General features: G+C 47.4%; 1 protein-coding gene across 6 annotated transcripts in view; it reads left to right on the top strand.

Annotated features, from left to right (window-relative positions):
- The window catches only part of FAM227A (family with sequence similarity 227 member A), a 47351-nt gene that overhangs the window by 11398 nt on the left and 22137 nt on the right, over window positions 1-13816 (top strand). For all 6 annotated transcript variants that reach the window (XM_078850742.1, XM_078850735.1, XM_078850744.1 and 3 more), the window contains 3 exons: window positions 1388-1491; window positions 7649-7801; window positions 8122-8223. In XM_078850742.1, the coding sequence (XP_078706868.1) occupies window positions 1388-1491; window positions 7649-7801; window positions 8122-8223 (359 nt within the window). The remainder of the gene's footprint in view (window positions 1-1387; window positions 1492-7648; window positions 7802-8121; window positions 8224-13816) is intronic.

Genomic DNA, 13816 nt, shown 5'->3' with positions numbered 1-13816 from the left:
CCTCGGCAGGGAGAGGAGGAGGGACAGGAATGCAGCACACTGGGGGAAGAGGCGGGGGAGGGGGGAGCTTGTCTGCCCTGCAGCAGCAGCCATCAGGACCAAGCTTCTTCATCCTGTCGGGGGCGGGGGGTGGGGGCGCGGAGAAGAGTGGGCCAGGGCTGGCAGGATTTTTAATGGCATGCTGCTGCCTGCCAGGGTCCAGGCCTGGGTTTGGCACCGGGCTGAGCGACTGGGACCTGGCAGGCAGCAGTGTGCCATTAAAAATCGGCTCGCATGCTGTCTTTGGCACGCGTGCCATAGGTTGCCGACCCCTGATGTATTATATAACTAAACTATTGTCTTATGTAAAGTAAACAAGGTTTTCAAAATGTTTAAGAAGCTTCATTTAAAATTAAATTAAAATGCTAATCTTACGCCGCTGGCCTGCTCAGACCGCTGCCAGCCTGGGGTTCCGTTCACCTAGGCTGGCAGCAGGGTGAGCGGGGCCTGTGGCCGGAACCCTGGCTGGCAAGGGGCTGGCAGCCAGAACCCCAGACCGGCAGCAGGCTAAGCGTACCATAGGTTGCCGACCCCTGGTCTATAAGTATCCACATGGGGAACAAATATTTGATAATGGGCTCTTCACTCTGGCAGAGAAAAGTATAATATGATCTAATGGCTGGAAGTTGAAGCTAGACAAATTCAGACTGGAAAATAAGGTATACATTTGTAGCGGTGAGATTAATTAACTATTGGAACAATTTACCAAGGGTCATGGTGGATTCTTCATCACTGGCAATTTTTTAAATCTAGATTGGATATTTTACCTGTTCTAGGAATGATTTTGGGGAACTTCTATGGCCTGTGCTATACAGAAGGCCAGACTAGATGATCACAAAGGTCCCTTATGGACCTGGAATCTATGAAGCAGTACAGAAACATTTTGAAGCTGGAGAAATTGAGGCAGGGAGAGGTTAAATTATTTCTCCCAGGTCATGTAGGGTTTATGTGGCAGGACCAAGATAGAACCAAGATTTCATGGCTACTAGTTCTGTGCCTTAACTGCAAGGTTGTCTTTCCCCCATATGTTGTTGGAAAGGTAACTGTTCCTATAATAGTGTTTCTTATTTGATATATAACCTGGATGTCACCATAATTTTGCCATTTTACTTCCTTGAGCCAGTACCTTAACTGATTCTTTAATACTGAGATAGCGGAGAAGGGTACATCCATTCCCCCCCCGCCTCCCTTCATCCTCACTCTTATTCACTGGAATGAAGTAGGGTAGAGAGTAGCATGCTGCCTCACCTTTCTGATTCAGCTGAAATTCTCCTGGTTTGTGTCATTTTGGCCTCAGTCATGCTCTTCAGCCCCTCAGTATTCTCATTCTTCTATCTTCTTGCTGCAGACAGAGATAGGAAGGAGATATGCCGCTTTGCACAGAAGTATGAGCACCCTATGAATGTGTCAGACTTTGACTCACTAGATCAGACCAAGATCACCTACAAGAAGGTAAGATCACCTATGAGAAGGGGCAGAATTCTTCCCTTCCCCTACACATATACAATATTTCTTGGAAAGAGGCAGAGTCCAGTTCTCTAGATTGCTGGGGGAAATAATTGATGTTTGTTTTATTTTTGGGAGGGATTCATAGGAATGTAGGAATTGCCTTATTGCATCAGACCACTGGTCTGTCTAGTCCATTTTCCCCCCCTCCTAACAAATTGGATCATATCACTGGTCCATCCCTTCCTGTATCCTCCTTCATTCCGTACCAGTTCCACAGATTGATTATACTGTATGCTCTGTAAAGGGTTATTTCCTTTTTATTGATTTTAAATTTTACTGCCCTTCAATTTCACAAGTCTTGTTTGTGTTCTGTTGTGGAACAGGTAAGAAGGGGAAGGTCTGATCAGTTATCACTAGGGCCAGGTCTACACTACAGACTGGTCAGTGCAAGGTATGTCAGCATAAAGCCACTGAAGTTGGTATTCACTTGTGAGCATGCACACTTGTCTGCTTGCTTTGGCACTTTGTATACTCATCAAGCATGCTTATCTCAATGCAAAGTGCAGTGTACCATGGGTAGGTGTCCTAATGTGTCACACACCACCAGTGCTTAATTTGAAATGAAAGAGGTGCCGGGGCTCAGGCAATTTTTTTACTTTCGTAACTGATTTGGCAAGCCTAGAGATGCCAGGGCTATGAACTGCCAAGCCTAGAGGTACCAGGGCTTAGCCATAGCAAGCCTTGGCACAAATTAAGCATTGTGCACCACCCTCCCGTGCAATACCTTTTGGGGGATTTTTGCAATGTGTTATCGGGTAGAAATGAGTCGCACAAAGAACTCTGGGACCTGGGGGAGTCAAGTTCCCATCATGCAGTTTTCTCCATCTCATAATGCCATCCCTATCCCTAATTTTCACGCCTTTTTTAAAATCCCACAAACCCACGCAGCACTTGTCCACCATCTCTGACAGAAGCATGGAGCCCATGCAGCTCTGCACTATTGTCGTGAACATTGCAAACACAGAACCAATGACTCCTCCAGTATTTGCAGAGCTGTAGGAAGTATCATAACAACTGGGGACATGACGATTTATTTGAGGACAGATTGCTAAGGGACATAGCGAAAACCAATTTAAGGTTGTTGGGATTCATGGATCAGCTGCAGAGTGTGGAGCGCTGCTTGAGAAATGAGCAGACAGGTGGGATCGCATCGTAATGCAGATTTGTGGTGATAAGCAGTGGTTGTAGAACTTTCTGATGCAAAAGGCCATCTTCCAGGATCTGTGTGCTGATCTTGCTTCAGCCCTCCCACGCAGGACACAAAACTGAGACCAGCACTTACAGTTCAGAAGCAAGGGATGATCTAACTGTGGAAGTTTACAGTGCCGAACTGCAGCTGGTCAATGGAAAATCATTCTGGAGTTGTAAAATTCACAGTGCGGGCTGTTGTCATACAATTGAGTAGGGCCGTTGTATCCTGCTACACTGGACTGCGACTGTAGGCAATGTTCAGGCTATCATGGATATATTTGCAGCTCTAGGGTACCCAAACTGTGGTAGGGCATATACAGCACATCCCTGATTTGGCACCAGCCACACATCTTGCAACAGCTACTTTTCTATGGTTATGCAAGCACTGGTGGATCACTGGGGACACTTCTCCCATATCAGTGTGGGCATGAGGCTTTCATCTTTAAGAACAGAGGACTGCTCAGAAAGCTGCACACAGTAACATGCTTTCTTGACTGGCGGATTATCATTGATGATATTGAAATACCAGTTGTGATTCTGGTGAACCCAGAGTATCCCTTGCTCCCCCTGACTCATGAAGCCATACACTGGCCAACTTGATAGCTCCAAAGAAAGATTCAGCTACCAGCTCAGCAGGTGCAGAATGATAGTTGAATGTGAATAGTTGGAAGACTGAAGGGATGCGGGTGATGTTTACTCACTAGATTGAATTTCAGTGGAAAAAAATATTCCAGTGGTTATAACTGCCTGTTGTGTCCTGCCTAATATCTGTGAGGCAAAGGGGGAGAAATTGCCGCCGGAGTGGAAGGTGGAGGTGGAATGACTTTGAACAGTCAGACACAAGGGGATGTAGGCTTGGCCTGACATAAATAATTAAACGCTGGGGAGGCCTCATGTCTTGGAAGACAGGAGTAGGGAGGTAAATTAATTAGCTGGCTGAAAATGTAATAGTTGTGCTAAATAATATAAGTAAATGGGTCAGTAATCTAAGAGACAATGTCTGAGCTAACCAAGATAAGAGGGAGAACACCCAAGAAACTATTTACTACGAGCAATATAACAATGGACAAGATAAGTCAGGAATGTAAAGATGAGGTAAAGAGTAGGTCAAACGTGGACAGTGTGTGAATACAGCATGCTGTACAGAGACTGGTCCCTACAAAGTAACCAATCCAATCCAAAAATATGTGGTGCAATCTACAGTAAACACAATGTAGTACATGTATATGAATGAAGACATTTGCTTTGTAAGTCTGGATTTATGGTATGCCTTATACCTTCTCCCACTATGCTTGAGTCTGATCAACTCAGCTTAACTTTGTTGTATGCCAAATAAAGGAACCTGAGTAATGAGACTGGAGTAAAAAAGAGTTCTCAGGGAACTGAGTGGATGAGAGCTCAGTGCAGAGCTATGGGGTTGTGGGAGGCTTTGAAAGAGCACTTTAATTGTCAGCCCCAATAATGTGTCATGCTGGATAATGCTGTATCTGGCCCTGAAGTTTTGGAGGTTGTTAGGAGTTGTGCAGTGCTTGGTGTACATTTATGAATATCACACAGTCTTTTAATGAACCTACAAATTATGTGGTGCTTACTGTACATTTATCAGTATTACAATGTGTTTTGCACTGAACGTATGAGTTCTGTGATTATGTCCAATTACAATTAATGCGTGCTTTTGGTAGTGCTAGGCATTCTGCTGGATATGCTATGAAATAATAAAGATGAATTTATTACCAAAAAATTAAAACGTATTGTGTAACCAAAACAGTGCAAAGAATAATGAGCAATTAAAAACCCACAGAGTGTAAACTTATTCAATAAATTAACAGAACAGACCTTTACAATTAGAATGCTAGAAAACATTTGTGTCTATTTTTGCCAAACATACAGTAGTCGTGGCTCTCACAGGTCAGTGTATGTGAAGCTGTGTTTTTTACTGTCCCCTACCGTGGAGTTGTAGTGGTAGGGATGCAGCCCATGTTGCCGCATGGAATGTTGGGGGTTATAGGGAACTGCTCAAATGGAGTTGTCCATTGACTGCAAAAGGAGGTAAGCATGTGACTGACTTGTAGGTCAACAAAAGTCTGCAGCATTTGTGTTTCCTGCCTGAGAAGCCCCATTATGTCCAGGTGCATCTCCCTCTTCTTTCCCTGATAGGACTCCTGGGCATTTCTCCTGTCCACTCTTTCCTTCTCCAAGCTGTCTGCCATATGCACTTTCCATGCTTTCTTTTCATAGTCTGATGCAGCACTGGTTTGCAGGATCTCACTGAACGTGTCCTCTGTAGTCCGCCTCTTCCTCCTCCTCATCAGGGATTGGTGTCCCGTGGGTGTGGAGGGGGCACTTTTCAGGGCTGTAACGGCAGCAACTGCAGATAAAAGATTGTATTTACAGTCACAACAGAAAGTAAAATATTTAATTTCAGAACTCCCTTCCTTCTCCCATAAAAGTTTTAAAATCAGCCATGCTTATTGACCCTTCAGCCTTGGAGCATCTCTCCACAGCACCACTCTCCAGCTGCAGCAAGGTGAGTATGGCCCACCGGGAGTGTGGGTGAGGGAGGAGGGAATTGTTTGGTTGTGTAAAACAGGAAGATTTCGGCCCCTATTTCCATGGATACAAGTACAGGGCAATGGCACTGAGTACTGGCACTATTTGCCACAGGTGGTGGTGGTGATGATTTTAGCTGATATCTCACTCCTGAGGGTAACAAAGGCACAGAGAGCACAGCTGCTGCTGGGATCCTGAAGCCTCCTGGGTCCATATGCTGCTAGCCTGTTTACTACAATGGCACCTGCCAAAGTTGGCATGGAGTGTCGTGGGAAAGCATCCTACCATGGAAGAAGAAATCAAGCAGCCACCCCTAGAAACCTTCAGGAGAGGATTGCAGACCGTCTCCATGAAAATTTCATCACGATCCCTTAGGAGGATACAAGGAACATCCTTATGCACATAAACAAATTGCTACACAGCCTGCCCCCAACCTGACGGGAAAGAAAAGCAGATACCAGCTCTACCTCTAAGTTTTGTTGTACCTTTACCTCTTCTCCTGCTCATCTCGTAGGAGTAAAATGATGAAAAGCAGAAACCTGTGTTCTGCTAACCTGGTGTTGACCCTGGTGTCATCTTCACATATATTCTTTTTAAGGGAGAATGCACTCACACATGTGTCTAAGGTTCTTTACCCTGGATCAGGCTTATCTGTGCTCAGCTGGCAGGAATGTCTAGACTGCAGTGGAGTCTCTAAAAGATCCTGGCTTGCAGCATAGCAGAACCCACTCACCACATGTCCCTCCTCCTCTTCCTTGCTATTCACAGCAGGGGTCTCTCAGGCTCCACCAAGGAATCCATAGTGGTCTGAAGGATGCTGTCGGAGTCTCCACCAAGTATGGAACGCAGCTAGTTGTAAAACGAGCAGGTCTGTGGCTTGGCACCAGATCATCTGTTGGCCTCCCTGGCCTTTCATAGTGCCTGCCGCAGTTCCTTTGCTTTCATGTGCTATTGCTGCTGATTCCTTTTGTACCCTTTTGCCTGCATCCCCAGTGCAGTCTTTTTGTAGATGTCCATGTTTATGTGACTGGTCCATAGCTGTGCCTGCACAGTCTCTTCTCCCCAGAGGCCCAGGAGATCCACTGTCTCCCGTCTACTCCAGGCAGGAGTGTGTCTAGAGAGCATGTGACCAGTATGGTCAGTAAGGCAGCTGTACACAACAAGGGAGAGCTGCTAGGTGAGCTCACCAAGCTGGGCAATCAGGAATGGCATTTCAAAAATACAGAGGTTTTAAAGGCGGGATTGGTAGCTTCCGTTCTCTGTGACCCCTAGGCAGTGGAGTTTACAATTGTGAGCAGAGTGCTCGCTGTCGAGCATTGTGAAGACCTGCTGGAGGACTGTTATGGTCAACACAGGTCATGCAGTGTCTACACTCTCGCTGTGTTGACCATGGCTCAGTGCCATTCAGGGAGGGGATGTTACTGTGACACCTGTAATGGGACACTTACGTTGGCAGGAGACAAATTTGAGTGTGGACTCATTCATAAATGGGTCAATGGGAGGCAACTTACATCAACCTAGCTTTGTAGTGTAGACCAGGCCTAGGCTGCTCATCATTTTCGACTCATCAATCAAGTCCCCTCTAACTTCTCCTCTTCAAGCTAAATAATCTCAACCTTTCAGTTTCTTGTGTAGCTGCTACACTCATGCCACTAGTGGTTTCTGGCATCTTACTCTGGATCTTTTTCTAGCAATGGATGACTAGTCACAGACCCAAGAGTAGTGGGCTCTATACAAACGGAAATCATGATTTCCTTCTCCCTGGAGTTTGCAGAGGATAAGGGAAGTCACACAGGGAAAAGAACAGCAACTAGTATAAAGACTGCAGCATGCTCTTCTCATTCCTTTCCCCGAGTTCCATCTTCTGCTGGGCGTCAGCTTCAGTAGACCAGTGATTTTCAGCCTCTCAAACCATGATTCAGCCATTTGCAACCAGTCCTCCAGGAGTGAAACCTCAAAATCTTTTGTGTGATACTTCGGAGTAGCCACCATGAAGATCAGCACAACACTTAGGGTCTGATCCTGCTGCTGTTGAAGTCAATGGCAAAACTCCTATAGACTCCAATGGGAAATGCTCAAAAACCCTTATAGGGCACTCCTGGTATCTGGACCAATTATAAGTGCCTGAACAAATCCATTTAAATAGGGACAAGGAATGGGCTGGTGACCAACCCCCACCTCACAAACTCCCCATTGAAGTCTCACAACCAAGAGGTTCAGAACCACAGATAAATCAAGTCTTGAAATAGCTAGTTCCTGCTCTTGAGACATAAAGCACCAGAGGCTGGGGGATTTGCAGGCACTTGTCATAAGTATATGTGTTTTGTATTGGGTCTTTCCTCCCTCTTTGTCACCCTAGCCTCAGAATACATCAGAAAAGAACAAGCTGGTGGAACTGTATCAATACCCAGGGTACAACATGCATGAGCCAACACCGCTGCCTAATGGGACAGAGCTGACTGATGTCATAGAGAAGGTGGTGTGTGCCCAGAGAAAGTCAGCAAGTGGGAAGGTACTCTACATACTTACAAAGAGCAGCAAATGTGTGCTTGCGTGCGTGTACCTACATATGAGTGGATATGCATGATTGCCATGCACATGTATGTGAATATGTGTGTGAGTGCTGTGAGAATGTGTGCATTTGTTTCCCAGAAATGGCATGCTGCTTGTAAGGCTCTGTGAATGAGAAATTTGGAGGTTCTTAAGGATGGATTAATGGTAAAGTTGAGAACAGGAGAAAGGATGTGTAAAGATCAGAGAGTGATTTGCCTTGTGAGTGTATCTTCATCTGTCTGTGCTGCATGATGTTGCAAAGTTTCATTTCTTTGCCAGACACCTTTTCCTTCAAAAATGCTGCAGAAGTTTCTCACAGCTCCAGTCTCCCATGCTATCCTGTTGGACAGCTTCTGGTGGTTTTTTCTCCACTTATATCAGGTAAGGAAGAGACTAGGACAAGGGCTGGATATTGATGTATTTCACATGGTTCCACTGGGTATAGAGTCTCTGACAGAGGGAAAGTTTAATAAGTGTCTTAAAATAATATTGAAAACAAAAGGTCAAAATTGTGCATTGTGGTCCAATCCTGCTCCATCTGTCCCTTGTAGGGAGCAAATACCTGCTCCAGCCAGGCCCTACAATGCAATACAGACTAGAGGAGGTATTCTCCCTCCCACTGTAGTAGCATTTAGGGTTTGTACAAATCCCTTAACTAACCAGGGAGGAATTTGCCTGGGACAAGCACTGTATAAGGCAGATGCCCTATGTAGGATCCCTTGGAAACACTGGTGTAAGGGTGTACTACCAGCAGGGCTGGGAATGAGGTTTTCATGCAGAGCACAATGGCGATTCTGGAGCAGCTTCAGGTTGTAGATCTGACCCTTGGTAGCATCAGAACAGTTGCTATAACTTAGAGCAGCCCCCAGGGCTTTTTTGGCTCCTGAAAAGCTCAGAATCAGGAGGGTACAAAGCTGTCTTAAAGCCACCTTCCCTCCAGTGCTCCTCGTGGGATGTTCCTGTACCTTAGCTGTTTTCACACATACTGGGCCAAATTATTATGCTCTTAGCTATGCTCTGATTCTCTCAATTTCAGTAGAGTCAATGGAGTTATTCCAGATATATGCTGGTAGTGTAACTGAGAGCAGACTTTGGTCTACTGTATTTATATTCATTGTTGTTGCTTGCAATTCCTTAAATTCACTGTTGGGCTAAATGAGGAAAAGTTTAAAAACTACAGCAAGAATATTTATTTTGTTTAGTAAAACTCTCCATGTCAGATGAATTTTCTCACCAAAAAGACACTTCTTGTGTGATCTGATGTCCAGAATAAAAATCGGTGATTAAAATGAAAATCTGGGGGTGTCATATATATAAATATAAAGGGAAGGGTAAACCCCTTTGAAATCCCTCCTGGCCAGGGGAAAGCTCCTCTCACCTGTAAAGGGTTAAGAAGCTAAAGGTAACCTCGCTGGCACCTGACCAAAATGACCAATGAGGAGACAAGATACTTTCAAAAGCTGGGAGGAGGGAGAGAAACAAAGGGTCTCTGTCTGTCTATATGCTGTTTCTGCCGGGGATAGACCAGGAATGGAGTCTTAGAACTTTTAGTAAGTAATCTAGCTAGGTACGTGTTAGATTATGATTTCTTTAAATGGCTGAGAAAAGAATTGTGCTGAATAGAATAACTATTTCTGTCTGTGTATCTTTTTGGTAACTTAAGTTTTTGCCTAGAGGGATTCTCTATGTTTTGAATCTAATTACCCGTTAAGGTATCTACCATCCTGATTTTACAGAGGTGATTTCTTTACTTCTATTTACTTCTATTTCTATTAAAAGTCTTTTTGTAAGAAAACTGAATGCTTTTTTCATTGTTCTCAGATCCAAGGGTTTAGGTCTGTGGTCACCTATGCAAATTGGTGAGGCTTTTTATCCAACATTTCCCAGGAAAGGGGGGTGCAAGTGTTGGGAGGATTGTTCATTGTTCTTAAGATCCAAGGGTCTGGGTCTGTAGTCACCTAGACAAATTGGTGAGGCTTTTTACCAAATCTTGTCCAGGAAGTGGGGTGCAAGGTTTTGGAAAGTATTTTGGGGGGAAGGACGTTTCCAAACAGCTCTTCCCCAGTAACCAGTATTTGTTTGATGGTGGTAGCGGCCAATCCAAGGACAAAGGGTGGAATATTTTGTACCTTGGGGAAGTTTTGACCTAAGCTGGTAAAGATAAGCTTAGGAGGTTTTTCATGCAGGTCCCCACATCTGTACCCTAGCGTTCAGAGTGGGGAAGGAACCTTGACAGGGGGTGTTTTCTTTTTAAATATAAACCTATTTAAAATTAAATTTGGGGTGTGTGTGTATATATATATATATATATATATATATAAAAAGAGAGAGAGAAAAAAACTATATATATTGTGTGTGGGCAACACAAGAAAGAAATTAGAAGTTCTTTGAGTGCTTGCTCATGTCCATTCCATTAGGTGTGTGCACGCGCCACATGCACCAGTGCTGGAAGTTTTCCCCTCAGCATCCTTAGGGGACCAGCTCTGGTACTCTCTGGAGTGGCGCCCGCATGGCACGGTGTAAAGGACGCCGCCAGCTCCCCCAACCCTCAATTCCTTCTTGCTGCCAGTGACTGTGCTGGAACATCTGCTGCTTCTGCTAACATTGTTTCGTTCTCTGTTCTTGTGAACTTTGAAAACCTGTAATATAGGTGTATATATTTAGTAGTTGAATTAGTTACCCTTAGCAGTAGTTCTCGAACTCTTCGTTAGTCCCGAACGGGACTCAGCCGGGGGATGGGGCATGCCCCAGTCCCCAGGCTTTAAGCCCTGTGATCATTGCAGATGGCCTATGCCCATCAGCGATCCACATAGTAGCTGCTTACGGTGCTTGGGTGAGGGCACATAAGCGACCAGTGTCATCTTTGTAAGTCCTTCAAACCCAGGATGAAAAAGGACAGGGACAATCGCTTAAAGGCGCTCCTGATGGAGTGAGTCAGCACTCACTCTAGCACCAGAGCAACGGTCTGACTCGGCACCGAGCACCACAGCATCGGTGCACAGTTCTCCGCTCACACCGTCCATGAGTCGGTCCCGGTCCCCACCCACTGCAGCTCCAGCCAAGAAGACAAACAAGACAGGGAGGGGAAGATCCCCTACTTCCTGCAAGGGAAAAGAGAGGGCTGGGGGTGAGCCAAGACCTGTGCCGAGCAGCTCAACACCCCCTTTGGGAAGTCAGGCCCCAGCTCAAGCCAAACGGTGCAGCCCATCCCATGCTTTGCCTGTGACTCCAAATAGTGGTACAGGCCTCCACCAGCTCCAAGCGCCATCGATTCCTGAGGCTCTGCAGGCAGTTCAGGATATCCTGATGCTTCCAGTGCCACCCACACCGGCTCCAGTGGTACTCAGGTCTCAGGGTAAACCCGCCTTGGGACCTCCGCATGTGTCCCTGCCTCAGCGGCACCATTTCCCATCACATGGGATGTCCCGCCACTACTCGCCCGCCTGAAGCTGTCACACCTCAGATAGGCAGGCTTAGCGAAGCCCTCTTCGGTCCTCGGACCTTGGGCACAGACAGTGGGATTCAAGGCGTATCTCGCCGGTAGTCTGGCACAGACCCACTGAGGTGTGTGCCCCGTGGCAGGAGCACCGAGACTGACCCCTCACGTCACCAAAAGTTCGGTACAGATCCCGGGACCAATCAAGGGGTTGAAGTCACCAGACCGCCATCATCAATCTCCGAGACTGAGATCGCCACGTTCGGGGGCTTCTTCCCAGCAACCGGTGTGTGATAGCTCCTGGTCCTACTAAACATCCTGGTACCAGTTGGGTAGTGTAAGGCATAGATTGCCAGGTTTCTGACACCGATCTGCCAAATGCTGTTGGTCCCCAAGGCCCAGACCAAGACATTTGTCCCGTTCAAACAGGTCTGCCTCCAGGTGCAGCGACCAGCACCGGTCAGATAAGAGCTGCTGCTCTGCCCGATCCTGGTCACCAGGTAGCGACTGCTCCGGCTACAGCTCCAGCACCGAGCTGGGCTCCCTAACTGCGGGACTGCCTGGGGTGCTGCCTACATCTCCAGCATCCAAACCTATCCCAGGGCCCCAGGCAGAGTGGCTGGCACCATGGTATCCATGGAACCTCTTGGGGTTCACCCAGCCTTCCCAGGCTGCATGCTTGGTGTCAGGAGCCTCAAACAGGCTAGTGACCTTGGCATCCAGACCCCCTACAGTGCCCGAGACTTTGGGGAGAAGGACCCCACAGGTCCACGAGGACCCAGGGGAGCAGCCTGCTGGACCATCAATGGACATGGAGGTTCCTGCGGTACCAGCATCACCCATATCATTGCCAGACGAAGGTATCACGGAGCCTCCTCACCCAGTTCCTCAGGATGATACTAAGGCACACCAGAAACTATTGAAGAGAGTTGCATCTAACCTTGGGCTCCAGGCCAAGGAGTTGGAAGAAACTTCAGACTCCTTGTTTGATGTCCTATGCTCCTCAGCTCCTGCCAGCGTGGCTCTACCCCTTCATGAGGGGGTATCAAAGATTACCACTGCCCTGTGGCAGACTCCCTCCTCCTTGCCCCCATTTCTGAAAGGGCCAAGTGCAAGTACTTTGTACCAACAAAAGGGCATGAGTCCTGGCCCCCAATTCCCACCTGGCCCCCAGTTCCCTTGTGGTTGAGGTGGTTAACCACAGAGAGAGGCAAGGCCAACCCGGGGCTACCCCCAAAAATAAAGACTCAAAGAGGCTGGATCTTTTTGGGCATAAGATGTATTAATCTTCCAGCCTGTAATTGAGAGTGGCCAATCACCAGGACTTTCTTGGCTGCTATGATTAGAACATAGCAGGTCATGGGCAAGTTCAAGTATTCACTCCCCGAATGGTCCAGGAAGGAATTTCGGGTGATACTCGCAGAGGGCACAACGGTGGCCAGAACGGACCTCCAGGCGGCTTCTGACGCAGCGGATTCTGTAGCCCGCACCATAGCTTCCGCCATCTCTATGCAGCGAGCTTCCTGGCTGCTCCTCTCTGGCTTGTCCACCAAACTCAGCAGTCGATGCAGGACCTTCCCTTCAACGGCCAGGCCCTATTTGCAGAACAGACTGATACCAAGCTGCATGGTTTAAAGGATTCCCGTACCACCCTGAAAACACTGGGGCTGTACATCCCAGACCCAGCACATAAGCAGTTCAAACCGAAACAGCCTGAGGGACAAGGGAGGCAGCCTCGGTAGGACCTGCCTCATAAGAAGGCCAAGGGCTACAAGTGCCACCCGAGACATCCTCTTCCACCTCCTGCTCAGTCGGGCTCCACGCAGAATAAGCAAGGGGCCAAGTGACCGTTTTGAGGGTGTGCCCGAGGGCAACGTACCAGACTATTCCCCAGACCATCTTCCCCGTTTTTTTCCAACCGCCTTTCCTTTTTCCTCCCTGCATGGACCACGATAACCTCAGACCGCTGGGTCCTGAACAAAGTGGCGCAGGGAGATACCCTTCAGTTTCTTTCTCCCCTCTCCCCCCACTCCCCTTCCCCATCCCTCTTCAGGGACCCATCTCGTGAGACTCTCCTCGCACAGGAGGTCCAGGGTTGCTGCAGATGGGGGCAATGGAGGAAGTTCCTCTAGAGTACAGGAACGGGGGTTTTTATTCCTGATTCTTTTTAATCCCAAAGGCCAAGGGCAGTCTACGTCCCATTCTGGACCTGCGAGATCTCAACAAGTACCTAAAGAAACTGAAGTTCCACATAGTTTCCCTGGTCTCTATCATCCCCTCCCTGGATCTGGGAGACTGGTATGATGCCCTTGACCTAAAGGACGAATACTTCCACATAGTGATCTTGCAAGGGCACAGACATTTTCTCTGTTTCATGGTGGGACCTCGCCACTACCAATTTACGGTCCTCCCATTTGGCCTGGTGACAGTACCGAGGGTGTTTACCAAGTGTATGTTGATGGTGGCGGTGGCTTACCTCAGGCACCAGGGTATAAAGCTCTACCCTTACCATGATGACTGGCTTGTCAAAGGCAGCTC

The sequence above is a fragment of the Lepidochelys kempii genome, chromosome 1 (assembly GCF_965140285.1).
Source record: "Lepidochelys kempii isolate rLepKem1 chromosome 1, rLepKem1.hap1, whole genome shotgun sequence".
Lineage (NCBI taxonomy): Eukaryota > Metazoa > Chordata > Testudines > Cheloniidae > Lepidochelys > Lepidochelys kempii.
This window is presented reverse-complemented; position numbering and strand designations above follow the sequence as displayed.